The sequence below is a fragment of the Schistocerca americana genome, chromosome 8 (assembly GCF_021461395.2).
Source record: "Schistocerca americana isolate TAMUIC-IGC-003095 chromosome 8, iqSchAmer2.1, whole genome shotgun sequence".
NCBI lineage: Eukaryota > Metazoa > Arthropoda > Insecta > Orthoptera > Acrididae > Schistocerca > Schistocerca americana.
In genome coordinates, this window is record NC_060126.1 from 519910000 (window position 1) to 519937790 (window position 27791).

At 42.8% G+C, this 27791-nt stretch overlaps 1 protein-coding gene across 1 annotated transcript in view; it reads right to left on the reverse strand.

Moving 5' to 3' along the window:
• The window catches only part of LOC124545157 (RING finger and transmembrane domain-containing protein 2), an 83374-nt gene extending 56993 nt beyond the window's left edge, over positions 1–26381 (reverse strand). Inside the window, exon 1 of the mRNA XM_047123991.1 lies at positions 26095–26381. Coding sequence (XP_046979947.1) covers positions 26095–26221 — 127 coding nt within the window. The 5' untranslated portion in view covers positions 26222–26381. The remainder of the gene's footprint in view (positions 1–26094) is intronic.
• Between the last annotated feature and the right edge of the window lie 1410 nt (positions 26382–27791).

Consider the following 27791-nt stretch of genomic DNA (forward strand, 5'->3'; position numbering starts at 1 on the left):
GTCAAACTGATGACACAAGTCAACCTTTTTAGCTCCATTCTCGATTACATGAACCATTTTCACTTTTTCTTCCACCATTAAGACTTTTCTTTTACTGACCATGCTGTTCTAAAATGCGTGCACTTGACATTATGTGTACTGTTGAGGAGTTCTGTGACTGTCATACAGTGGTATGAATGCAATAGGGTAACAATGAGCCGAAGAGTCTATACTGAACATATTGTTGACAGAAGAGCAGAAAAAAGAATGTGCCAGGCTGCCATATTACAACATATTTCCTTCTACAGCACACTGATTCTTCGATAATTTTGTTGTTAACTGAGGCTGAAAACGACATTATATCCTACGTAAATGCATATTCATTTGTTGTATTAAGCAAGGATGAGAAGTATGTTCCTTGCGTGGAATATGGCTGTACAACAGAAATCGTGACATTAAAGCCAAGTTGTTGTAACCAATGTTGTTATATGAAAGTTCATCTGTACCTCTTTTGACCTCTTTCAGAATCAACAGCTAATGTTTGGGGTCACTAGTGCACCTGCCATCTTTCAACGTCCTTTACAACAGGTTACAACAGTTGCCCCTCATAGCATTAACTATCTCGACGATATCCGTCAAGACAGGTGCTACCAGGGAGAATCACTTACATAACCTCTGGTCTTTGTTCATTGTTCTACAGGCCATGGGCTAACCTTGCTAAGTCTCCCCACGGGCTCTGACACCTCATTCGAGCAGGAGTAACTGCTTTTGTTTTCAACTGGATACAGAAGCAAGGCACACGGTGCACGGCTCCTCCACACTAGTGCCTGTACTGCCTCTGCTGTGGTGGCAGATCTGGTGCTCTGGCAAGTTGTACACTCGGTACAACACGGGCGGCCCACCACTCACTGCGCCAGGCATTGGACTCACTTCAGAATTTTTTGTGTAGCACCACTGCCTCTCCCTCTCGGGTGATGCTTTTCTCCCGTCGACGGAAAGGTTTTCTCCCTGTGTCACAGTTGGAGCAGTTCTACATCCATACTCCGCAAGCCACCTGACGGTGTGTGGCGGAGGGTACCCTGAGTACCTCTATCGGTTCTCCCTTCTATTCCAGTCTCGTATTGTTCGTGGAAAGAAGGATTGTTGGTATGTTTCTGTGTGGGCTCTAATCTCTCTGATTTTATCCTCATGGTCTCTTCGCGAGATGTACGTAGGAGAGAGCAATATAATGCTTGACTCTTCGGTGAAGGTATGTTCTCGAAACTTCAACAAAAGCCCGTACCGAGCTACTGAGCGTCTCTCCTGCAGAGTCTTCCACTGGAGTTTATCTATCATCTCTGTAATGCTTTCGCGATTACTAAATGATGCTGTAACGAAGCGCGCTGCTCTCCGTTGGATCTTCTCTCTCTCTTCCATCAACCATATCTGGTATGGATCCCACACTGCTGAGCAGTATTTAAGCAGTGGGTGAACAAGCGTACTGTAACCTACTTCCTTTGTTTTCGGATTGCATTTCCTTAGGATTCTTCCAATAAATCTCAGTCTGGCATCTGCTTTACCGATGATCAACTTTATATGATCATTCCATTTTAAATCACTCCTAATGCGTACTCCTAGATATTTTATGGAATTAACTGCTTCCAGTTGCTGACTTGCTATTTTGTAGCTAAATGATAAGGGATCTATCTTTCTATGTATTTGCAGCACATTACACTTGTCTACATTGAGATTCAATTGCCATCCCCTGCACCATGCATCAATTCGCTGCAGATCCTCCTGCATTTCAGTACAATTTTCCATTGTTACAACCTCTCGATACACCACAGCATCATCTGCAAAAAGCCTCAGTGAACTTCCGATGTCATCCACCAGGTCACTTATGTATATTGTGAATAGCAACGGTCCTATGACACTCCCCTGCGGCGCACCTGAAATCACTCTTACTTCGGAAGACTCCTCTCCATTGAGTATGACATGCTGCGTTCTGTTATCTAGTAACTCCTCAATCCAATCACACAATTGGTCTGATAGTCCATATGCTCTTACTTTGTTCATTAAACGACTGTGGGGAACGGTATCGAACGCCTTGCACAAGTCAAGAAACACGGCATCTACCTGTGAACCCGTGTCTATGGCCCTCTGAGTCTCATGGACGAATAGCGCAAGCTGGGTTTCACATGACCGTCTTTTTCGAAACCCATGCTGATTCCTACAGAGTAGATTTCTAGTCTCCAGAAAAGTCATTATACTCTAACATAATACGTGTTCCAAAATTCTACAACTGATCGACATTAGAGATATAGGTCTATAGTTCTGCACATCTGTTCGACGTCCCTTCTTGAAAACGGGGATGACCTGTGCCCTTTTCCAATCCTTTGGAATGCTACGCTCTTCTAGAGACCTACGGTACACTGCTGCAAGAAGGGAGGCAAGTTCCTTCGCGTACTCTGTGTAAAATCGAACTGGTATCCCATCAGGTCCAGCGGCCTTTCCTCTTTTGAGCGATTTTAATTGTTTCTCTATCCCTCTGTCGTCTATTTCTATATCTACAATTTTGTCATCTGTGCGACAATCTAGAGAAGGAACTACAGTGCAGTCTTCCTCTGTGAAACAACTTTGAAAAAAGACATTTAGTATTTCGGCCTTTAGTCTGTCATCCTCTGTTTCAGTACCATTTTGGTCACAGAGTGTCTGGACATTTTGTTTTGATCCACCTACCGCTTTGACATAAGACCAAAATTTCTTAGGATTTTCTGCGAAGTCAGTACATAGAACTTTACTTTCAAATTCATTGAACACCTCTCGCATAGCCCTCCTCACACTACATATCGCTTCGAGTAATTTTTGTTTGTCTGCAAGGATTTGGCTATGTTTATGTTTGCTGTGAAGTTCCCTTTGCTTCCGCAGCAGTTTTCTAACTCGGTTGTTGTACCACAATGGCTCTTCTCCATCTCTTACGATCTTGCTTGGCACATACTCATCTAACGCATAATGTACGATGGTTTTGAACTTTGTCCACTGATCCTCAACACTATCTGTACTTGAGACAAAACTTTTGTGCTGAGCTGTCAGGTACTCTGAAATCTGCTTTTTGTCACTTTTGCTAAACAGAAAAATCTTCCTACCCTTTTTAATATTTCTATTTATGGCTGAAATCATCGATGCTGTAACCGCTTTATGATCGCTGATTCCCTGTTCTGCATTAACTGTTTCAAATAGTTTGGGTCTGTTTGTCACTAAAAGGTCTAATATGTTATCGCCATGAGTTGGTTCTCTATTTAACTGCTCAAGGTAGTTTTCAGATAAAGCACTTCAAAAAATTTCACTGGATTCTTTGTCCCTGCCACCCGTTATGAACGTTTGAGTCTCCCAGTCTATATCCGGCAAATTAAAATCTCCACCCAGAACTATAACATGGTGGGGAAATCTACTCGAAAAATTTTCCAAATTATCCTTCAGGTGCTCAGCCACAACAGCTGCTGAGCCAGGGGGCCTATAGAGAGATCCAATTACCATGTCCGAGCCTGCTTTAACCGTGACCTTCCCCCAAATCATTTCACTTTTCGGATATGCGGCAAGGAGACCCTCTACTTAATACACGAGGGTCACTGGGGAAACTGTCGCACAAAACTGTTGACGCACCACCGTGTGTTTTGGTCAGGCATCGATCAGGAGGTGTTACACCTTGCCAGGGCCTGCTAGAAATATTTTCATCAGCAGGTGGTGCTGTGCACTGTTTTATGCCATGGGAGCCCCTATGTGGCCTTGGGAAATAGTCCACATTGATTTTGCTCGTCCTTTTTAGACACTTTTTGGTTATTGGCAATTCATAGTTTTTCTTGTTTGCCTTATATCATTTGTTGTCCACCTGTGACAGAAGATGTGACTTCAAGGTCCTGTCAGAGATATTCTCTATAGAAGGCTTGCCTTGCACCCTGGTTTTCAACAACGGTCCTAAGTTTGTGGCACAATCTTTCATGGACTTTCGCATACACAATGGCATTTGCCGTGTCATGACATCTGAATTTCATCCACAGATAAACAGTGAGACATAATGCCTTGTCCAAATGTTTAAGACAGAGACGTGCAATTATGTAGCAGATATCCCGGTTCAGGAGGCTCTCACACTTTTTTAGCTCTCGGAGAAAGACGCCAACTGAGGCCAAGAGTCCCAACGAGCTGCTGTACGGTCATCAGCTGCGGATGCTGCTCAATCTCTTCCTGCTGGGCAGATGTTCCCCAGCAGCACCAGTTTTGTCGACATTCACACCTGGCACACAAGTCTGGGCCAGGATGTTTGGATGGCCCACAGCCAGCATAGGTGCAGCTTCTTCATAGTTTTCACTGAAGATCGACTTGTGGCACACCACCAGAACCAGCTCTATCTCAGGATGGGTGCAGGGACCCTCTGCAGGTCGTGAACTTGACGCCTTGTCTTTTGTCGGTCCTGGCCAAGCTGGGGTTCATGCTATCCTTGTTGCGCCTGATTACCCCTGTGGTTGGAGCTTCTTCAGTACCGATAACAGGTTTGCTTCCTGGGTCTGGTACCAACGCCACCCACTGCAATTACCGGTGCCGCTGTCAGTAAGGACAAATCAGGTCTCTGTCATCGAGAGCCTCTCCTCTCCAGTCCGTCGCCATCACTGCCCTGGCCAACACCTCCGCCCCCATCATTGGTCCTGTCCACCAGCCACCACAGGGCACAGGGGTGGCAGAGGTGCCCTCGTCCCGTTCACTTTCATTCGTATGCACCAGTCTGGGCAGGTTGGGAACTCCTCGTGGCTTTAGCTGCTATCCCCAGCATCACCACAGAATGTTTTTACAGTCACAGCTTTGTGGACGGCAATGCCTGGTGTTCACCCCTGCCAGAAAGGAGAAATGTAGTAAAACTGCCAGCTGCTATATCTTACGGCTCCCAGCAGACGTTAAACTGGATCACTATGGCAAACTTAGTGCAAGCCGACATTCGAACAGAACGCCCAGAACAACTCGAGCTGGCTACCAGGGGCAGCCTAGTCACTGACCGCTATCACCAGGTCTGCTGTGTGTGCACAGCACTACCCCAGTGACACCTGATGTGGATAGTGACTCCATAAGTGCAAGTACAGGCTCCTGTGCCTTCAGTTGTTAATGTGTTTAATACATGTAAAATGCATTCACTGTATTCTTACTGATATCACACTGTGACCCAATAACAATTCTCTGTTTTACGGCCATGTGTTTCCTTGTATTCCTAATTAGAACAAATTCCACAAAGGCAACTACTGAATAATTTCAAACAAATAAAAATACCCTGTATGTACTGGAAATAGGAATTATTGGTTGTATACTAAATGAAATAATATGTGCAAAATTGCTTGGGGTCAAACCAGATAGCACGATAAAATGGAGTCAAGCTAAAGGTAAAATTATCAAGAAATACAGTTTGGCATGTTTTATTCTCTCAAGTACCTTGGAGACATGATGTTAGCTTATTTTATATACATTCATCTTCCATTGTTCAATGGAACTGCCCTCAACACTAAGCAGCTAAAGCAAATAATATAATTATCCGACACAAACGAACAGTAGGAATACTTTGTAAAGTAGGATACATAACAACTCACTATGCAGATGCCATCTTTAAATTCATACACTCATTTCTAAATACACTATCCTTAATAGTGTTTGTTGCTAATAATGCAAATCTGTTTTGGATTAGCTGCAACTTACACAACCACAATGTAAGATACAAAATTTACATGTAGGTATTGCTTCATTTCTAAGGCTCAGGGTGGGGTTCTGTATTCTGATGCAACTGGTCTACCGCTTTCACCACGAGACAAAACATGAAATCAGTGATCCTGTACAAAACAAAATCAAAAATATTTCACTCCCACTGCTCTTAAAAAATAACAATATGATTTGGTAATTTTAAGGACTGAAGATTCCTTTCATTTACAGGCTGTGTTCCATAAATCTCATCATGAAAGAGAGCATTCAGGCATGTGGAATGAGTAAAATAATACATAGATCAGCACAAGCAGCCACCATGGCAGGCTCCTTCTGTAAAGTATACTAAAAACCAAATGCAATTTGTGTTAATCTACTAACATTTGTTATTAAGGGACTCACTATCTACAAAATTTGCTCCAAAAAGTTTTTCTCCTGACTTGAATAGTTCCTATTTTTTACTTTTTAGAGCTTTTTTGAAAAATTAGAAACGTGTTTTTCAACACTCTTTTGTTTTATTTTGTTTTAGGATGCAAAAAACAACTGGGGTCATATGCGCCCAAGCCAAAACTACAGAACACGAAAACAGAGGGGAGTTAAAAAACAAGTGAACGGCAATCCCAACTGACAGAAGAGAGGACAGCTAAAAACAGGGACGTGAAGAAAGGGCTACTAAAGACACCATACAGAAATGGAGGTCCAAAACTAAAAATTAGCCGGCCGCGGTGGTCTCGCGGTTCTAGGCGCACAGTCCGTAACAGTGTGACTGCTACGGTCGCAGGTTCGAATCCTGCCTCGGACATGGATGTGTGTGATGTCCTTAGGTTAGTTAGGTTTAAGTAGTTCTAAGTTCTAGGGGACTGATGACCACAGCAGTTGAGTCCCACAGTGCTCAGAGCCATTTGAACCATTTTTTGAACTAAAAATTAAATGGCCTTCACCTTACTGCTCTGATGTATAAAAACTAAAACACAGTCGACAGCCCACACATAATTTGTTAAAATGGCTGATAGCTCAGACAACAAACCCTAGCGAGAACATAAACGGTTAAAAAATGGACATTCTGTCAGGAAGTGGCAGACAGTTAAAACTTGGGCACAATGTGGACAAAATGTTGGGGGAGTGCCACTTATCAAATGATGATGGCTAAAAAGGCAGCGCCCAATACGCAACCTAGATAAAATGATCTCCTCCCAGCAGGGGGGGGGGGGGGGGGGGGGGGGGAGCAGCGCCCAGAGGAGAAGGTGTGGGAGCCGCAGGGGAGGGGGGAAGGAGAGGGGTCCGGGATGGGGGTAAGGAAGGGGGAGGAAGGGATGAAGATGTAACCAAGGCGTAACTAGATGTCATGGACACAGGGTGCAATCGCGCATATTTCTTACGGGCCTCTGTGTAGCTTAAACGATCAAGGGACTTATACTCCTGTATCTTTATTTTCTTTCTTATAGACTGGGCAATCTGCTGAACGTGGAGAATGACTACCATGACAATTTACACATACAGGAGGGGGAACACAGGGACTCCCCTCATGGAGTGGACGTCCACAGTCACCACAGAGAGGGTCCTGGGAACAGCGAGAAGACATGTGGCCAAAACGCAAGCACTTAAAACACCGCATAGGAGGTGGGATGTACGGCTTCACATCACAGCGATAGACCATAATCTTAACTTTCTCAGGAAGGGTATCCCCTTCAAAGGCCAGGATAAAGGCACCAGTATCAATACGATTATCTTTAGGACCCTTCTGAACACGCCGAACAAAGTGAACACCCCGCCGTCCGAGATTGTCCCGAAGTTCCTCATCAGTTTGAAGGATGAGGTCTCTGTGAAAAATCACACCTTGTACCATATTTAGAGACTGGTGAGGGGTAATGGACACGGGAATTGTGCCAAGATGGGTACAGGCACAAAGGGCCGCAGATTGGGCAGCCGAAGCAGTTTTTATCAGCAACGAACCCGACCGCATCTTGCTCAGGGAGTCTACTTCGCCGAACTTGTCTTCAATGTGTTCCACAAAGAATAAAGGTTTGACACTGGTGAAAGTATCTCCATCAGTCCTGGTGCAAACTAGATAACGGGGGAAAGGTTTTGCCCCTAGACGACGGGCTTGACCCTCCTCCCAGGGGGTAGCCACGGAAGGGAAGGCCGAAGGGGCAAGAGAAGCAGCACTTGAGGAATCAGTACCACGCAGAGAGACGGCCGCAGAAGAGCGGCCAGAGTTTTGGACCCGTATGCGTTTCATCTGCATAGCGTCCGCCCTGATACCACCCACTCCGATCAGGGGCTCTCCTCACGGGCGCCACCCAGCCACAGCAAGGGCCGTCTGGCACGGCGGCCATTGCCGGGAGTTCCGATGCTCCAGGATGACGAGCAACCACTCCAAGGCATGCATGAGGAGGCCACAGCTCAGGTATCAGAAGTGTGATCCCTGTGTGTTCAGGGGGCTCAACCAAAAGGGTACATAGCGACCCCACCACACGGGCTGGCTACCGTGCTGGCTATGCACCCTAGCATCAGACAACGACGTAAAAGAAAAGGTGGAATGTACTAGGAGGGCACACGTCGGAGACACTAGGTAAGGTGCTCTTCCCCAAATGGCTCACACTACAGGAGAGAAATTTTGGAATGGAGGTCAAACCCCAGAGGGGGACCAAGGAATGCCAAAAGGAGGAGATGATTACGCAACAAAGCCGGAGTGTAAAACCAACAGAACCAGGAGGATAGCGGGGGCCAACATAAGCAAGGACACCAATAGAGGGAGAGGAGAGGGCGAGGGGAAAGGGGTATGGAGGGGAAAGGAGGGGAAGGGAAAGGAAATGCAGCCCAGGAGAGAAAGAAGGCTGCAATGGCTCGGGGCCCCGTGCTCGCCACGCACGTATCCACAAAAGAGTTGTGGACCCCCTGGGGGGTTTAGGAATTTAAAACTCTGCAACGACAAAAGGCAGAGCTAAGCACTATCTGTCGGCGAATTAAGGGAGCTATAAAGCTTCATTTAGTTGTACATTTGTTTGCTTGAGGCGCTGTTGACTAGGCGTCAGTGTCAGTTGATGCTAAGATGGCGACCGCTCAGCAGAAAGCTTTTTGTGTTATTGAGTACGGCAGAAGTGAATCGACGACAGTTGTTCAGCGTGCATTTCGAACGAAGTATGGTGTTAAACCTCCTGATAGGTGGTGTACTAAACGTTGTTATAAACAGTTTACAGAGAATGGGTGTTTGTGCAAAGGGAAAAGTTCTGGACGGCCGAGAACAAGTGATGAAAATGTAGCACGCATCCAGCAAGCATTTGTTCGCAGCCCAGGAACATCAACTCGCAGAGCTAGCAGAGAGCTGCAAATTCCACAATCAACTGTATGGAGAGTCCTACGAAAAAGGTTAGTTATGAAACCTTATCGTCTGAAATTGGTTCAAGCACTGTCTGCAGCTGATAAGATTAAAAGAATCAATTTCTGTGATTTTATCCTTGCTCAAATGGAAACAGATGAATCTTTCATTTCAAAGATTGCGTTTAGTGATGAAGCAACTTTCCACACTAACGGGAAAGTCAACCGTCACAATGTCTGTATATGGGGCACTGAGAATCCGCGGGAAACAACTCAGTATGAACGTGACTCGCCTAAGGTGAACGTTTTCTGTGCCATTTCAGCCAATAAAGTTTTTGGTCCCTTTTTCTTCGAAGGTGCTACTGTAACTGGACTACAGTATCTGGAGATGTTAGAGAATTGGCTGTTCCCTCAGCTCGAACAAGAAGCACAACAATTCATATTTCAGCAGGATGGAGCGCCACCACATTGGCACTTATCTGTCCGTAACTACCTGAACGTCAACTACCCGAGGCGATGGATCGGCCGCCAGGCAGCCCGTGACAGAGCACTTCATCACTGGCCTCCAAGAAGCCCTGATCTTACCCCCTGTGATTTTTTCTTATGGGGGTATGTTAAGGATATGGTGTTTTGGCCACCTCTCCCAGCCACCATTGATGATTTGAAACGAGAAATAACAGCAGCTATCCAAACTGTTACACCTGATATGCTACAGAGAGTGTGGAATGAGTTGGAGTATCGGGTTGATATTGCTCGAGTGTCTGGAGGAGGCCATATTGAACATCTCTGAACTTGTTTTTGAGTGAAAAAAAAACCTTTTTAAATACTCTTTGTAATGATGTATAACAGAAGGTTATATTATGTTTCTTTCATTAAATACACATTTTTAAAGTTGTGGTATTCTTTTTGAATCACCCTGTATAAAGATGTGGGCACCAATGACCAGGGCACACCCAACACCACGGTCAGTCTGAGAGCCATTATTGTACACAAAGGTACTAACACGAAATTCCATGCGAAGGTCGTGAAACTGAAGGCTACAGAGTGAGGCTGGAATAGTGTCCTTAGGAAGCGAGTGAAGGCCAAGGTTAACATGGGCCACTTCACGAAGCCAAGGTGGTGAAGGGTTCACACCCACTGTGAAAGTTGCAGGTAGTATGAAGTTAAGCTGCTGAAGCAAGCGCTGAAAGCAGACTCTAGGAGGTAACAGAGAAGAGGGACGCACTCCATAATGGCGATCAAGGAATCATCAAAGAAGGAGGTATACGATGGGTAGCCACGCATGGCAGACAAACGGCATGCATACACGCTGAGGAGAAAGTCACGGCAGTAGGACAGTGGTAGTTCAGCAACTTCAGCATACAGACTCTCAACTGGGCTAGTGTAAAAGGCGCCAGTGGCCAAACGGATGCCACAATGGTGGATAGTGTTGAGACTGTGTAAGAGGGATGGATGTGCAGACACATAAACAAAGCACTGATAGTCTAGTTTCAAATGGACAAGGGACCGGTACAAATGGAGGAGGGTGGTTTGATCGGCACCCCAGGAAGTACCATTGAGGACATGTAGGGCATTGAGGAACTGCATACAGCGGACTGCTGCCAGGTAAGACATATGGGAGGACCAAGAGAGTTTCCTATCGAGCATGAGCCCCAGGAATTCCGTAGTTTCAATGAACGGAAGGGCAACAGCCCCAAAATGTAAAGATGGTGGGACAAAAATTTACACCGCCAGAAATTCATACAGACAGTTTTGTCAGTGGAAAAACGAAAGCCATTGTCGATGCTCCAGGAGTAAAGATGATCAAGACATCATGAAGACATCACTCAGTGAGACAGGTCCGTGGAGAACTGCAATAGACGCCAAAATTGTCAACAAAAAGGGAGACAGGGATGCCCAACGGGAGACAGGACATTACGAGGTTAATGGCGATAGCAAAGAGGACAACACTCAGGGCGGAACCCTGAGGCACACCGATTTCCTGGATAAAGGTGTCCGACTAGGCAGACCTACATGCACCTTGAAAACTAGGTCTTTTAAAAATTCCTGAAGGAAAAAGGACAGGCAGCCACAGAAGCGCCACATGTAGAAAATACGGAAGATACCAGTCCTCCAACAGGTGCTGTAGGCCTTCTCCAAATTGAAAAACACGGTCACAGGCTGATATTTCCACAGAAAACCATTCATAACATGGGTAGACAAAATAACAATATGGTCAACTGCAGAATTCTGCACTTGAAATCCACACTGTGCAGTCGTTAGCAAACTGCGAGACTCGAGCCACCATACCAGCTGGGAATGAATCATATGTTCCATCACCTTGCAAACACAGCTTATGAGAGAGATGGGGCAGTAGCTAGAAGGAAGGTTTCTGTCCTTATTGGGCTTAGGTATGGGCATGACGGCGGCTTCATGCCAATGTCTGGGAAATGTGCCCTCTGCCCAGACGCAGTAGTATGTGTTAAGCAGAAAGTGATTGCCCGCAAGAGGAAGGTGCTGCAACATCTGAAAGTGGTCAGTGTCTGTCCCTGTGGCGGAGGATCGGGGTGAACTGAGAGCATGATCTAGCTCCCTCATAGTAATGGCGGCATTGTAGCACTCACGATTCTAAGAAGATAAGGGTATCACCTGAGCCTCTGCCGCTCATTTCCAATGGAGGAAGGCAGGGTGATAGTGGGAAGAGCTCGAAATTTCCGCAAAATGGCAGCCCAAGGTGTTGGAGATAGCAATAGCGTCCACAATAACATCATCCGCTCCTTTCAGGCTGGAAATTGGCGAATGGATTTTGATCCCAGAGAACCGTTGGAAGTTGACCCACATGACAAAGGAAGGGGTGGAACTGTTAAAAGAAATAGTGAATGAAAGCCATTAGCTTTTTTGCTGTCCCGAAGAACACGACAACACTCTGAGCGCATCTGTTTATAATGAATGCAGTTTGCCATCGTAGGGCGACAGTTAAAAATGCGGACAGCACGTCTCCGTGCGCGAATTGCATCGTGGCATGCTTCAGTCCACCAAGCAACTGGGACACGACATCGTAAAGAGGAAGTGTGAGGAGTGGAACGTTCTGCAGCAGGAAGGACCCGTTTGTCAGATTTTCCACCTGCTCATCACAACTAGGGAAATCCTGTTCCAGGGAGGAGTAAAGGCTGCCAGTCAGCCTTAGTAAGCTGCCATTTGGGTGTACACGCAGGCAGCATAGGAACCAGCAAATGGATAGCAATTGGGGAATGGTTGCTCGAGTAAGTGTCAGAAAGAACGGACCACTCAAGACGTTGGGCAAGCTGGGCAGTGCAGAAGGATAGGTCCAAATGGGGATGGGTGTGTGAGGAGTCAGAAAAAAATGTGGGTGCTCCAGTGTTAAGGCAGAAGAGGTTGAGTTGATTAAGAAGGTCAACCAAGAAGGCACCTCTCTGACAGGTTCTAGGAGAACCACTAAGGGGATGATGCACATTTAAGTCACCAAGTAGCAGAAATGGGGGAGGTAGCTGACCAATAAGCTGAAGGAAGTCTGTCCTGGGGACATCGAATGAGGGAGGGACAGAAATGGTACAGAGGGAAAAAGTCAGGTGGGGAAGGAAAAGAGGAACTGCAACAGCTTGAAAGTGGGTAGTCAGGAAGATGGGTTGACTATGAACATCATCCCATACCAGCAGCATGACGCACCCATGAGCTGGACTGTCGACCTCAGGGGAAAGGTCAAAACAAACCGGGAAGAAATGTGAAAGCTGAAAGCGGTTGTGAGCACGCAATTTCATTTCCTGAAGGCAGAGTACAAGGGGACGCTGTGATGTTAAAAGCACCCGTATATCCTCTTTGTGGGACCGAAGGCAGCAAACATTCCATTGAAGGAGAGTCATGATGACGAAGAGATGAACGGGTGTCACCTCGGCGACTGCCAAGTTACAGCCTGCGAATAGTCGCTGCTGCAGGGCACAGAAGCAGGATTCTGCTCCAAGGGGTAAACAGAAGCATTGGCTTGCTTGTGCTGTTGGTCCAATGCAGAAAAACGGTTGGTGGGGCGCACCAGTGAGATAGAGGCCAGCCAGGCTAAGGTATCACGTGACAACACCATCGAAGAGGGTCTTCGAGTCGGCGAAGGAGAATACCGTTTGCCTTTGGTGGACTTCTTCGAGCCTTTCTGGTTAGCAGAGGAAGACTCGGGTGTTGTTAGGCTGGAGGGATGTAGGAAGTTTTCACAGGAGTACTCCTTCTGTCTTTTCCTGTCTGCCAGGTGTGTACTTGGCGGCTGCGCTCCTTGAGGTGAGAGTCTGATGGCTTGTTGCACAGCTGGACGGGGGGATGGCGATGTTATCTTGACACTGGGCGATTTCACAACCTCAGAACTGAATCTGAGGTCGCAAGTCTGCATGGCCATCCCTTCATGGAGTAAGGGTAACAAGAACAGAGTTATAGGTGCCAGACGGGAGAATGCAGAGTTTGCGACTAGCCAATAACTTGCGAGTGACTGGGTAGGGCACTTTTTCCTTTACCCAGGTCTCTTGGACAGCCTGCTCATCAAGATAAACGGGACAATCCCAAAAGGAGGTGGTGTGACTGCCATTGTAGTTGATACAGTGGGGAGAAGGACACAGACAATCACCCTCGTGCACATCCCTACCACAGGTTACACTTTTGACTGAGTGTCAGCAAGATGTTCTATTGTGGCTGAAACAATGACACTGGTAACGGTGCATCAGGTTCAGAGTACAGTCGGACCGAGTTAATTTCATAGCCTGCTTTGATCTTAGACAGAACCACCACTCTATCAAAGGTAAGAAAAACAGTGCGGGTGGGCACTAAGGTGGAATCTATCTTTTTCATCATCTGATGGACGGCAATGACACCCTGTTCAGAGAGGTAAGATTGGATTTCGGGCTCGGTTAGATTGTCAAGCAGCCTAGTGTAAACAGGCCTCCACGAGGGGAGGCACCCACCTTAGGTGATTGTTCACACCTCGGGTCACACCACCCAAACACCTGACAGAGGGACCAATCGGCAATTTGGGAACTTGCAGTTCAGGCAGTCACCCCTCCGTTGGCCTGGCCTGTACCAGGGGGTATGTGCAAACCCTACCTGTCTACCCAGGGCTGGGAATTACAGGTTACCCAGTCATCTGTTATGCATCAGACGGGTAGGCCGGCCTTCAGGAGCACACAGGGAGGAAGACTACAAAGAGGAACCTCAAACACTGGAGCAGGGGAATGAGTGGAGAAGGGAAACAAAAGAAGGAAAAGGGAATGAAAAACAGTTATGAGACTGTGCTTATGTCGGCGAGAGAGAATGGGGAACATTCCCAATAACACCCCAGACATGTTCCCCAAGGGAGGGAAAAAAGAATAGCAAAAGGATAGACATGTAGCATGGTAGGGAAAAGATGCTGCAAAGGCTGCGGCCCTGTGGTAGCCAAGCACGAACCTGCCAGAGAGCGGCGAGCCCCCTGAGGGGTCAATACTCTTTTGAGTGCAGAAAACTGATGTGTAATTGAAGTAAAAGTAAAATTGCATTCTGAGTGCATTTCAGAGGCTCCAGTTGTGAATAGAACAATGCAGCCTGTGTTGAGTGTTCAGTCTGTCAATATTCCTCAAAGGATCATTTCAGGTTTAGACTGTGCACTTAATGTCACTTAAGAAACAGAAGGGTTGGCAGCATGAGAAGTTGCTTGCCAAATTGGTATACACCTCAGTAATATTGTTCAAAAATTCAACCATTACCGCGAGACACAAAACACTGAAATAGTCAATCATGGTCCAGAACATCACTGCTACCAAACACTACCTACAAAATTATGGTTTGTCAGCATTCTGAGGAAAATCCAGTAGAACTGTGTGCTGCCTGTAAGGAGACACCTGGAAAGGCCCTGTTGACCCATAAAGCATGTAACCCTCTCCATACAATCATTTGTCCCACTAGGCACACATCATGGAACAGTACAAACCTAAGTACAGTGGTGTACACAGAAACACCTGGAATGGATCTGCATCTGTAATGTCAGGTTCACTACATTGATGAATGCAGGATTTGCCAGACAATTCGTGCCCGTCGTAGAAGCATGTGAAGGCAGCCAGATACTAATGCACAACACAAACATGCATTAGAACAGGTTCAGCTGGGGGGAAGCTCAGTTCCGTTTTGGATTAGAATCACATGCAGAGGTTAAACACCGATAACACAATGGAGGAGAATTTGAGGGCTGTATAGTATTGGGGGAGGGTCCTCCAACCTATTACCTTGCCACACAGCCAATATTTCAGTAATGGGTTGTTCTTTTGAGACAATAAAGTATGAGCACATTATGCCCATTTTGTGAAAACCTTCCTCCAGGAGGCAGGAATATCACCAAATGGAATGCCCTATTGTATCTGCTACCACGAATCTGACTGATGACGCTTGCGACCAGTCAAAACTTGCAGTGCACCACTGTAGCAAGACCCCCCCCCCTCCCCTCTCCTTGTAAACAAGTGGACTTCAGGAAGGTGCCAGTCACAGACAGGTCAGGCTAGAGTAGCATCATCTCAACCACACTGTAGACAGCAGGCCAAGGAGAACACAAGCACATGTTAAAATGCACCTGATGGGGCCTCAGAAGGGTTTTTCTTTCATTTCCTGCTTCCCTCAAACCTTTACCCACAAGCAATCATAGTCGTGAAAGTTGTGCAAAACATTTTTTTTTTTTTGAGGCACTTACACCCTGTAGCACTACTTGGTTGTGGTTTTTACACAATATTTCAAACTAAGCAATGTTTATACAGAACATAATTAGGTGTCTGTATACAAGAAAAGTAATGTGAACATTGGTGTTAAATGAAATTTACGTCTTTGACTCCAAAGGTATTGAAAAAACATGGCTAGTAAAATAATCTTTTTCTATAGTTTTAATGTTAAGAGGTCTGCAATTTTCTGTGCAATGTCTCCTGGCAACTTAAGGTTTTTGCATGAGAATGTGAAAATCTTATCCGAGAGCCAGATAGGAGTGTGTAGTCAATCCAGAAATGATTTATACTTCACTATGTTAGTTGAATTTCACAGTTCATCCTAATTTCATTCTTATCATTAAACACAAATACCAATAGGAAGTAAATGTATTGGTACGTGAATGTCCAACAAAATGCCTCTGTAAGATGTTCAACCATGAACTTTGCTCAATATTCTTATGGCATGCTTCTGTAAAATAAATGTGTTTTTGACTTTAGCTGCATTCCACCAAAGATTATGCCATAAGACAGTACTGAATGCAAATATGCTACCAATCCCACCCGCATGTCAACACAGTGAGAGAAATTTCTATGTCCGAACTTCCTACGACAGAACAAAGCTGCTTGGTTAACTTAACCACACGCTGGAATGACCTCTGTTTGCTATCCATCTCAATCACAAAAATTCAGGTATGGAGTTTCAGTTAGCATGTGCCCACTGATCTGTATTTCTGATACCTGTAGGCCCTAAGTAATTTTGATTTGTTTTGGACTTGAATAACAAGAGTCTCAGTATGATTAAGAGTTAAGCTGTTTACTGTGAAGCAGTTGTGATCATGTGTCACTACTGTCTTGGCTGTGTCTGCTACACATCTGTTTGAGCCATGTACCGATATACTGGTATCATCTACCAACATAACAGTTTGGTCTGTTTGGTGAATCACAGTTGGTAATATCCACTGTAATGAAACATCTATTTATGCAAATGTCATGAACTGTTATTCTTTGATAAATATCAATACTGTTATACAGATTAGATTAGATTAGTACTTGTTTCATAGATCATGAATACGACACTTCGTAATGATGTGGAACATGTCAGGCTAATAAAAGGTGTCTACACAAGATATTACATTACACAAAATATTACATGACACTCAATATTTTTATTTTATTTATTTATTTTATTTACTCAGATAGTAGACAATAAACAATAACTGTTTTCAATGTTTCATCATTTTTTCCTAAGTACTTCCTTTCCTATTAATTTTGCTGCGTTAAGCTTAATCTATGTAACCACAAGTAGTTAACAGCAGTTTGGTCATGTTAGTTATTTAGTTTCTAACACCCACTTTTCTTTTGCTAACACACAGTTTGAGAAGTGTCACATCACTAAAGATTTGTTCTGCAGTATATATTTTTAACGGGTGTAATGACAAGAAATTTCAACATAATTTCTTTACAGTGGAACACCAATGTGTCAGTTTCTGTTACACTGTTGATTCCCTAGTTGACAACTTGTAGCTGAATACAGAGATGTCTGCCAAAACAGCAGCTACTTTGTCAGCTTAAATTAGGTTAACAAGATGGGGATTTCAACATTACTTCTCCTAAATTTACTTCAGTGTCTTAGGTACTACTCTAATTTGATGATGCTAATATAAGCAGTGAACTGTGAAAATTTCATGTCTGTTACCTTTACATTATTCCTACCGAGTACGATACTCATTATCATACACAGAATTTCCTGTTCATGGAGGTGTATGTAAAGAGAGTTTAATTATATTTACATTTGTCATTTCATTAATACTGCACAGGTTGGCAACATCAAATACTGGGTGATGCAACAAAACTAAAAATTACTTAAGGTGTAGTTTATAGTTTGGGGAATAAATGAGTGAGTTGTTTAACATTCAGTATAAACCTTTTAATTAATGCTAGCTTGACATGGAACCTGCAGGGCTCTCTGGTAATGTGAAAGGTCATAAATTAAGTCTTAACTTGAAAACTGCTAAAGCAGGAAAGAAATTCAGTGTAATTTAAATGAAGTTTATGGTGAATTAACACTGGATTGAAGTATAGTTTCGTTTTGGTTTACTCAAATCCATAGTGGCTACACAGGTATAACTCATGACCAGGAAGGCCAAAAAGAACTGTTTCAAAAAGTTTCAAATTTAAGGCAAACACTATGGCGTAAGATTGTCCTGTGACGAGTGTGAAATTTTTTGAGACAATAAGAACGTCAAAAATGTGGTATGTCCTATTTCAAATTCTGACAGATTATTTGAAAAAGAGAAAGATTTCCATTCGGTTGGACCCCCACTCCTCAAATACTGAACACAAGCAGAAATGGTTATTTCAACATTCCTAAAGCGATTCAACAATTAACAATAACGTATCCTGTATACAGTTGTATTTATGAAATACAGATTACACACTAAGCCAGAGATAAAATCACAGACCATGTACAGCAGCGATCTAGCCTCCTCAAAACCAAACCTCAACATGTTCATTATAAAGATGCTTTGGTTACAACTATCACAGAAATGATGATCTTTGTTCACAATTAACAGGACACATACGGTCATTTATAGCTAATGTTACCAGAATTTATATTATCTTGCTGCAAAAAACAGAAGAAAATAGAACATGCCAGTTACTCAAGACTGGGGCTTCATGCTCTATAACACTCAATGGAACATCAGAAATATTTCAAACCAACAGTCTATGCTGGTTAATGTACTAGTGATCGGGTATACCACTCGTCTGTTTTGACCCATGATGTAGTTGCATTGTGCCGTGATGTGTTGTGTGACATCACTAAGCCAATGTGTGTGTTTTTGAGTGAAGTGGAATGCTGTAGAGGGTGCGGTGTATGAAGAGGTGGCGTGCTCTAGCGGTTTAATCTTGTAGTGGCAATGTGTTTCTGAGGTATGTTACTGTGTCATTTAGTGCACTACAGTCGATGTGATGTGGAGTGTACAAAATTACATGGTGGCACAATGGAATATGTTATGCATAAAACAGAATATAAGGTGTAAAATTTAAACTGTACTCTTAAGTGCCTGAGTAATCACTGAGTAAGCAGATCAATGTTTTTAATTAAATTATGAGAGAAGGGTGGTGGCTCAATCTTTATTAACGTATTGCACATGTGACTCTATTATTAATAAACGTTGATCTCTCTATCTTCTCCCACGATTTCATTAAAAACATTGATTCATATACCTTCTCCCACAATTTAATTAAAAAGCATTGATCCACTTATGATGTTCTTTATTTTCTCATGGGTTCCACTGTCTTGTGCTATCCGACTCCTCATTCATCATGTTCACTTCCCATAATTCACCACACATACTGTTACCAACTGAAACACATTACAGAGCAGCCACTGACACCGTAATTATACTTTTACCCTAAGGCTGAGCAATATGGCTGAGCTGGAAATTGGGATACTGGCTTTTGTAGTTGGAAGTGGGAGGAGGCACGGTTATTGGTAACCTGGTCTACTGTTGCGCTATATAGGTGAACTTGAGAATGGGACACAGGCTTCTGTAGTTGTAGGGGGGCTTTACCGATATCCTGGTGTAGAGTTGAGCTATATAGGTGAACTGGAGATTGGGTAAAAGCTATTGTAGTTGTTCTTCGCATCCTGGTCTAGGGTTAACTGGAGATTAGGATACCATGATCTTATGGCATATTTTGTACGGTTTTGTCAAGTTTTATTTTTTGGCAGTTTCAAGTGTCTTGTTCTTTTCAGTGTTGCATCTTGAACAGCAGTGTTGTTTTTATTAATGAATTTTTAGTTTGCCCCTGAGCAAAACTCTCTTTTACCCTGCAGTTGTTATGCTAACTTTTGTCGAGTTCTGTCAGATATTGGTTCGCATGGTATTTGTATATTTGTCGGTGTTACATTCGATGTTTCGGGTATGCTCAAAGTAGGGGTTTTCGGCATGGTGATGGCATCGTTGGTCAAAGCAGACCAGTGGTATCCCAGTTTCTATTAATCTGCAGTAGATCTTGTTGTCCCTGTAGTCTGGACATGTCAATCACACTGTTTGTTCCCATAGTAGAAACAACCTATACAATGACACGAGCAAATTGATCAGAGGCACAAACAAAAGGAATGGTGTAAAAAAAAAAAAAAAAAAAAAAAAAAAAAAAAAAAAAAAAAAAAAAAAAAAAAGGAATGGTCAAAAAAGTTTCCTCTAAAATTGCTGAATAATACCAAAACTTAAAAATAAGGTTAACATACATAACATTATGTTCAAATTTTGTATGTGCATACTTAAGAGGGAGTAATGAGAAAAACAGTATTTTGCAGCACTTTTTTTAAAGTGCTAGAATGCAGTAATTTTTTCCTCTACTTGCAATTGCTGATTCTGATGATAAAGTTCAAAATGGCTCTGAGCACTATGGGACTCAACATCTTAGGTCATAAGTCCCCTAGAACTTAGAACTACTTCCACACTGCAGCGGAGGGGGGGAGGGGGGGGGGGGGGGACACCCTGAGTTAACCGAGCAGATGCAACGAACAAAAACGACCAAAATGTGATTTCAAAAAAGAAGAGGAAGGAGAGAATTGGATGTCATCAAACTGGATTTAGAGCAATGTCAAATACGAGCATCAGCTTTGACCAGTGACATAGGAAGCATGCAACAAATGCTGTAAACAATACAGTGACTATAATGTGATATTAGAAATTTTTCAAAGAGGTTGTGCTACAGATCAGTCTCTCCCCACAACCAACTGTTTTTAAATGACTGTTGCCTTCGCCAATTCACAACCCAACTATCACCTCCAAACCTAACCTGTACCTTGGGCCAAGCTACATATCTACCTGTCACCACAACCAGTTTTTTATCTTTTCATATTCACTGGCTTCAACAGACAACAAAAATGTTAATACATGCACCAAAAGGTGATATGACAGCAGCATTTAACATTATGTCACTGGCCAAAGCTGACAACTCATGTCAAACATTACTCCTGACCCTATCACAGACCTTGTACAACCCATCAGCACTATAGCGAGTGGAAGACAGAACAGCACACCATACATGTACATCGATCCACCACACGTCACAGAGATTAGCTTGGGAACAGAAACATCTGCTTTCCAAGAGAACCACTACTGAGGCAACTTGTGGAGACATTCGTGCGTGTAGTACGTTTACACAAGGTGAAATGAGTTACATTATATGCTGTGACACATGATAATGCTCATATTCAGTTGGCATCAAACCACCTGCAGTTCAGTCTGTAACTAAGACAAGGTTTAAATGAGAATATTTAAAGCCACAATTTTAAACATAAAAAGGGTATTCCCAGTCATCATTGTACAAAACGCAATCTGCCATGACAGAAAGATTTAGTTAATCTGCTGTAGTTTGTCATTTTGTTCCTCCGGTCACTATTATCCCCACTCACAATAGCCAATAGCACCTAAATGGATATGGTGTGTTGTTGCAGTGCAAGAAGCCCTTGTTGACACGTCTCATTTCCACAGTTTCCTACATGGCCTGATACCTAGTGACAAGACAATCAACTGGTTTTTCACTCAGTCAGTTTTTTCAGTTGAACAAAACAAACGAATGAAACTAGTCACCACAGCCACATCAGCTATATGAATGTTTTTCACTTAATATAAGACAACTGATAGACAAGTCTCTCACCGTTACATCTGTTATATGAATGTTTTTACCCAATCTCTGGGTTTGAATGATCAGACTTCACGATTATACCTGAACCATGATTAGGGTTGCCAATATTTTGAAAGACAAATAACATACCTTATTTCAAGGAGACGTGAATATAAAGTATATTTCTTAAAAGTTAAGATTGTTTGCAGAAAATATCATTTTACACATTTCACACTAAGGAACTCTTGGCAGACCATTACTGGATTCTGTACAATCTGTGAATACCAACTGATGTGCTGAAAAAAGAAGGTTACTACTTAGACAAACTCTGAAAAGAAAGCTCAGTGAATAGTCCTGTAACATTAATGTAGATGAACTATGAATTTCAGTTACCTTACTGCCCTTCCCATAACTATGAACTGCTGAGCTCTGTGATACATGTCCTGGAAACTTTGTACAAAGTCTTCCTTTGGGATGGTATTCAAAAGCCGCGTCACGTTTCATTGGATGTCAGGAATATCGTCAAATCTCTTTCCTTTCAAAGCAAGTTTCAGTTGAGGGAATAGGAAGAAGTCTGGAGAATTGAGATCCGTCGAGTATGGTGGATGTTCAAGTTGAACCGTTTTTTTGCCAGGAACTGTTTGGCAATATTGGCTGTGTGTGGGTGAGCGTTGTCGTGAACAAAAACCAGGAACCTTGTTCGTACTGAGGTCGTAACCTGTGTAGACATTGCATGAAACGGATTAAAATTTCAATGTACCGTGCAGCATTCAAAGTCATTCCCTCAGGTAGAAATTCCTTGACTATTGGAAAAGGCGATGGGCATCATTTTTATGCGTGATTTTGCGGCTCTGACCTTTTTCTGACAAGGTGATGTTGGAGAACACCATTCCATGGTTTGCCTTTTCGTTTAAGGGTCGTACCGGAGACACCAGGTTTCATCCTCAGTGACAATACAGTTCAAGAAATTGGGTGTCGCATCCACCGTTTTTGACAAAATCCTGTGAAGCCTCTAAAAGTGCCTGCTTCTGATCATCAGTCAAGTGATGTAGCACAAGACTACAACACATTTTCCTCTTGATTAACTCCCGGGTAAGGATTTGTCAGATGGATTCACGGTTCATCTGCACTTCATCCGCTATCATGCGCACAGTTAAGCGACGTCATTCGTGATTAATGTCCTCACTTTCTCAATATTTTTGTCACTGAAGGCAGTCACCGGTCATCTGCCACGAGGATTGTCAGAAACACTTTCCCGGCCTCCCTGAAAAAGGGCGTACCACTCATACACATTCATGGACAGTTCTTGATCCCCATAAACACGTACCAGCATTGAATGCATTTCTTTTGGTGTCTTGCCAAGCTTACAACAAAACTTTAAATTCATCCTTTACTTGTTCATTGTCCTGTTCTCAGTTCAAAATCAATGCACTAAACAAGCACTTCGTCCAACAGGTCTAACACAGAACACACACTATGCTCAACTGAACTGCGGTGGGGACAGGTTGTCAACTCTGGCCAGTACACAGGTGCAGCATTGTGAGTCGCCAGTCTTGTCCGATCGACCGTTCTGACTTCATTCATCGAACTTTATTATCAGAGGTTGTATTAACCCCACTCACCCACCTCCTCCAGCAATTTTTGTGCCTGCTGCACAGAAAGGAGCGCAGCCAGCCTCCTGGGTGGTCAGGAGAGCAGCTGAACACAACAGGGAGCGAATGCCTGTTGGTAACAGGTGGCTGCAGCCTGCACCACCTCTCCACTGTTCCTGCTGCCCTGGGCGGCAGCGCACATGATGTGAGATGTACCATGTTGCCCCTTGCGATCAGAGGGGTACGAACATGGTGTCAAGACTGTTTACGGTGATGGTTTAACAATGAGACTAAAGTACCAATATACGATTATGAATAGTATTTCTTCATGCTCATGAAATATATCTGCTACTTTTCAAAGGCTATTAAATGTAAACAGGTTTGTGTAGACGAATATGACATGTAGGCCTATATATATAGTTGGTAATGAAATTTTCTGCGTAGTATATTCACTTCCCACACAAACAAATGGCAAGGGCTAAATTCAAATTGTTTGTAATTACTGGAAATCATCACAGTGAGATGCAATGAAAACAGTTGCTAATTTTCCCAATATTCATTTTTTTTTCCCCACATAGCTATTCATTCATCATTTTGAGAGAAACCAGTGTATCAGACAAACCATATGAAAATATTTGACCCAGTCCATTGCAGTTGTGCATGTTGACTGAATTATTTTTTCTTTCTTTTCAGTGAAACCAATCTGCAGTTTTTCTGTCAGTTGAACCATGTACCTATTATTTCAACTGAAATCATTCTTTAGTGTATTAGTTGGCGGAGCTCTCCATTCATTCTTCCAATTGAAGTCTGCAGCGCTTTTGTTAGTTGAACTATAACAGGAGTACAATCAGGCCACACAAACCCCCAGAGGTACAGCTTAGATGTGAAGGCATCTCAGGCTGTACACCATAGTTAAAGTAAACATTATACATACATATTCATTTAAGTATGTGCTGAATAGACTGATTCTTCATTTCATCATTCAAAAATGGTTAATATATTGCTGTGTATTAGTTGGCTCCAGATGCACGTAATTAAACTGATGTATTGGTGGGCCTGAAAGTTCAGCAATGGCTACAAATTTGAGCAGATAAGTTTTCTTATGAGTAGGCCTAATTCAACCATTACTTAAAACTACAACCGAATGAGATGACTGTTTTCCAACAACCAACTGACTCTGTTGTTTTCATTTGGTTGTACCCATCACTACTGGCACCCAGTACATTAATGCATGCTTTCCTCTTGTGTTCTAGTATATGTAGGGTGTCTTGTACAATCTGCAATATTTCATCCATGTACTGTTTGGAAGGGTACATATCAAATCAGAAAAAAAGTAAATTATTGCACTGATCACACCACACCCATTCCGCAGCTTTTAGGATTGCATAAATTCTACGACAAAAGTCTATTTGTCTACAGTGGAGCAAACCACTACACAACTGCCGTTTGCCGTAACATTGAAGGCAGGAGTCACTATCAACTATTGTGGATTGTATCAGCAGATACAGCCATAGCACTCAGCTGGTGTCTTACTTTCGGGAAGTAAATCTGGCTCACTGTTCCCAAACTGTGGGAATGGACAGCTAATACCCATCTGTGATGCCACAGAGAGATACGCAGGTTCCTTAGAGCCTGCTCTGTGTCACCTGTATGAGTTCTGAGCAAAGGGTGAACAGTCGTGGAGCCAGATAGCTTCCTATTGCTTCACTATCTCATGGAGTCCAGACCAGGACATATTGCTGCCATCATGGATAAACAGGAATATCTGGTACAGGTTGTCGGCTTAGATCAGTGATGTAGAAAATGAGCAACAAATAGTGCTAACAATACATTGACTATAGAATGATATCAGGGGTGATTTTTGCAAACAGGGTAAGCTACAGATCAATCTGTCACCACAAACAGGCTTTTTTCACATTCGTTGGCTTTGTCAACTAAGAACAAAACTGTGAATATAAACACAAAAATGTGATGTCACAGCAGTCATTAGCATTACGTCACTCGTCAAAGCCAATGACCTTTATCGAATATTCCTCTTGACCTGCCATCATTATGGTGGAAGGGGACACTTCACGTTACAAGGTGAGCGAGCCAAATTCAGTTGCACAAGAATTTAAAGAACTAGGCAGTAAAATGATTACTCTTTAGAGCAACATTATGCTGGCATTGAGCAAATTATCAAGCTGCAAAAACATTTTATCGTTTCTTAGTGAATTAACAATACTAACAAACTTCAGTAGCAATTCAAACAGGGCAAGATTGTTCATTTGTGACATGGATTTTTTGGAATTTTCGCTTGTGTACATCGTAATAAACTAAACTGAGTTTAATGAGAGCAAAAATCACTCTTGTTAACGTGCAGAACGTTCTTGGAGATTACATTTTGGCTACAGGAGAAAATGTGTTATTATATGGTCTGTATTAATAGACACAGGACTACTACATTCATAATACGACATTGTGAATGAGATTCAATGAAGAAGAAAATAAAAAAAAGTTCTGACATATTTCACACCCATGAGGAAATTCTAAGGGTTTATACAACAAACATTGTAACTAAAAAATGTCATGAAAGTAACTATTTTAAATTGAATATAATGAGGCCCTTTGCTTATACTGCTGCTGCTGTCATTTTTACAATTAATGTACAAGAAGGAAAGAAAGAAATAATAATAATAATAATAATAATAATAATAATAATAATAAAACCAATGGTTCAGCATCACACTAGTCACTACAGGCCAGGGTTACTGTTATTAATGCAACCTACAAAAATGTTTTTAGGTTTCTATTGGATTACAGTGTCAAATAAAAAAAGTATTGTATCCAGTATAATGAATACTACGCGATGAGTCGTTGCCTGGAACACTTCACTGTGGAAAAGTACTATGTCTCTTCTGAGAACTGGTTTTGAACACTTGACATAGTTTTTAATACATAAAAATGCACACAACTAAATCCACGACACATCACTTTTGCCAATCTGAAAAGGTTCCGTTAGTGTGCACGAAACCCTTCAAAATAAACAAACCATAATACGTAACTGAACTGAGCAAACCACGACTAAGGAAAGTATCCTCGATAACATCAGTTAAATCACATTTATATTGCAGAAAGGAACTGTATTCTTCTCGAATATTTATTTTTATTCTTACCCAGTGGCGTTACGGAATGTGTCATTAATAAACCGTGATGTGCCTGTCTATGTCCAAACATTGCAAACGGCACTCCAAATCTGCTGCTAATATTTGGTGGTCCTCTGCCGTCGCCGGATTGCGCCATTGTTAAGGTGTTAGGCAAGTCGTTTCATTGTGTTTGATTGATCGGTATTTGTGGAACACAACACTCTTTCAGTCCACATCACACAACACAAAAACATCATTACCAAGTTCCATCTGTGTCAAATCCTGCAATCGCATATTATCTCTGACTCTTTTATTTACTATGTGCGTCAGAGATTGATACAGAATTCTTGACCAATTTGCGATGATTTGAAGAGTTGCTGGAACTCATATTTTCCACGATTTTTTACTAAAGGCATCCTTGTTGCAAAGAAATGAATAAGAAAACACCGAAAATCGTAACCAGCATCACGCCAGTTTTTCTTTTTTTTACGAGACCTTGATTAATGAGAGTTATTGAACGGAAGTAAAATACTTCGGGCAACAAGTGAATTTTCTCGTTTCTTTCTTCATCTTGTATGTGTAGAGAATTTTTCATCCTTTGCAGTAAAATGGGCGTCAACGCACTATAACATAATGATGGGGTTCATAGGGAAAATCGGTCAGCATGTCACACAGGAACTGCTTCAAGAAAACATATAACTTTTAATCTACACGAGCCCCTATGCAGTGCATGGGGGAGGGTACAGCCTACCAAAATTATAACCATTCAGTCCTATATCATTTTCTTACTGAGCGCGAGATAAACGACTGTCTCTATGCCTTGGTACGCAACATAATCTCTATTTTTAGAACACATGGTCTCTAAATTGATCTATCAAGGTTTCGCGAGAACTACGTCTGTTCTTCTAAGGATTTCGATTTCATTTCTCCAAGCATTTCTATTACACTTTTATAAGGGCTATAGCAGTTTGTTACGATATTAGCACACACACAGCGCAAACAAATGGCGGTTTTGTAGATGTCTTGTGCCCATTGTGTCCGCTTACAGATATTTTATTGTACTTCATTTCGTGCTAACGAGGTATGGTTTTCCCTCTCCACCCACAAGATTAGATTTTGATTTGTGGGTATTTGCTGTTTTCTTTCATTAACTGAGTGATTCGCTCTGGCTAAACGATGAGAGACGTTATTGTTATTTAACAAATAACAATAACGTTCTGGAAAAGAATTTTGGCTACAGAAGAAAGCTTACAGGTATGGTTGTGTCGTATATAAATGTAATTTATTTGTTCCACGTTACATAAGCTATTAACTGCGCCGTGTAACTGTAACATCTATGGGCCGATTCACACTGTCCGTCACGTCAAGGTGTATTCACACTGTCACTGTGCCGTGTAACTGTAACATCTATGGGCCGATTCACACTGTCCGTCACGTCAAGGTGTATTCACACTGTCACTGTCCGACTGTCCGTCACTTCAAATCACTTCAAGTCACGTGATCTCAACTTGGATGGCTGTCCTCAACTGTTCTTTTCGCGGGAATTGCGAAAATGCTTTTCAACTTTTTTGACGCTCGAAGTGCACATACACAATGGGCACGTACAGTGGCGCTGACTTATTAAGGGGGGGGGGGGGGGGGGGGCAAGGTGCTTTGGCCCCCCCCCCCCAATAGTTTGTCAGGATTTTGGGTTCTTATCATTATAAATAACACCCCGTTGATCCACT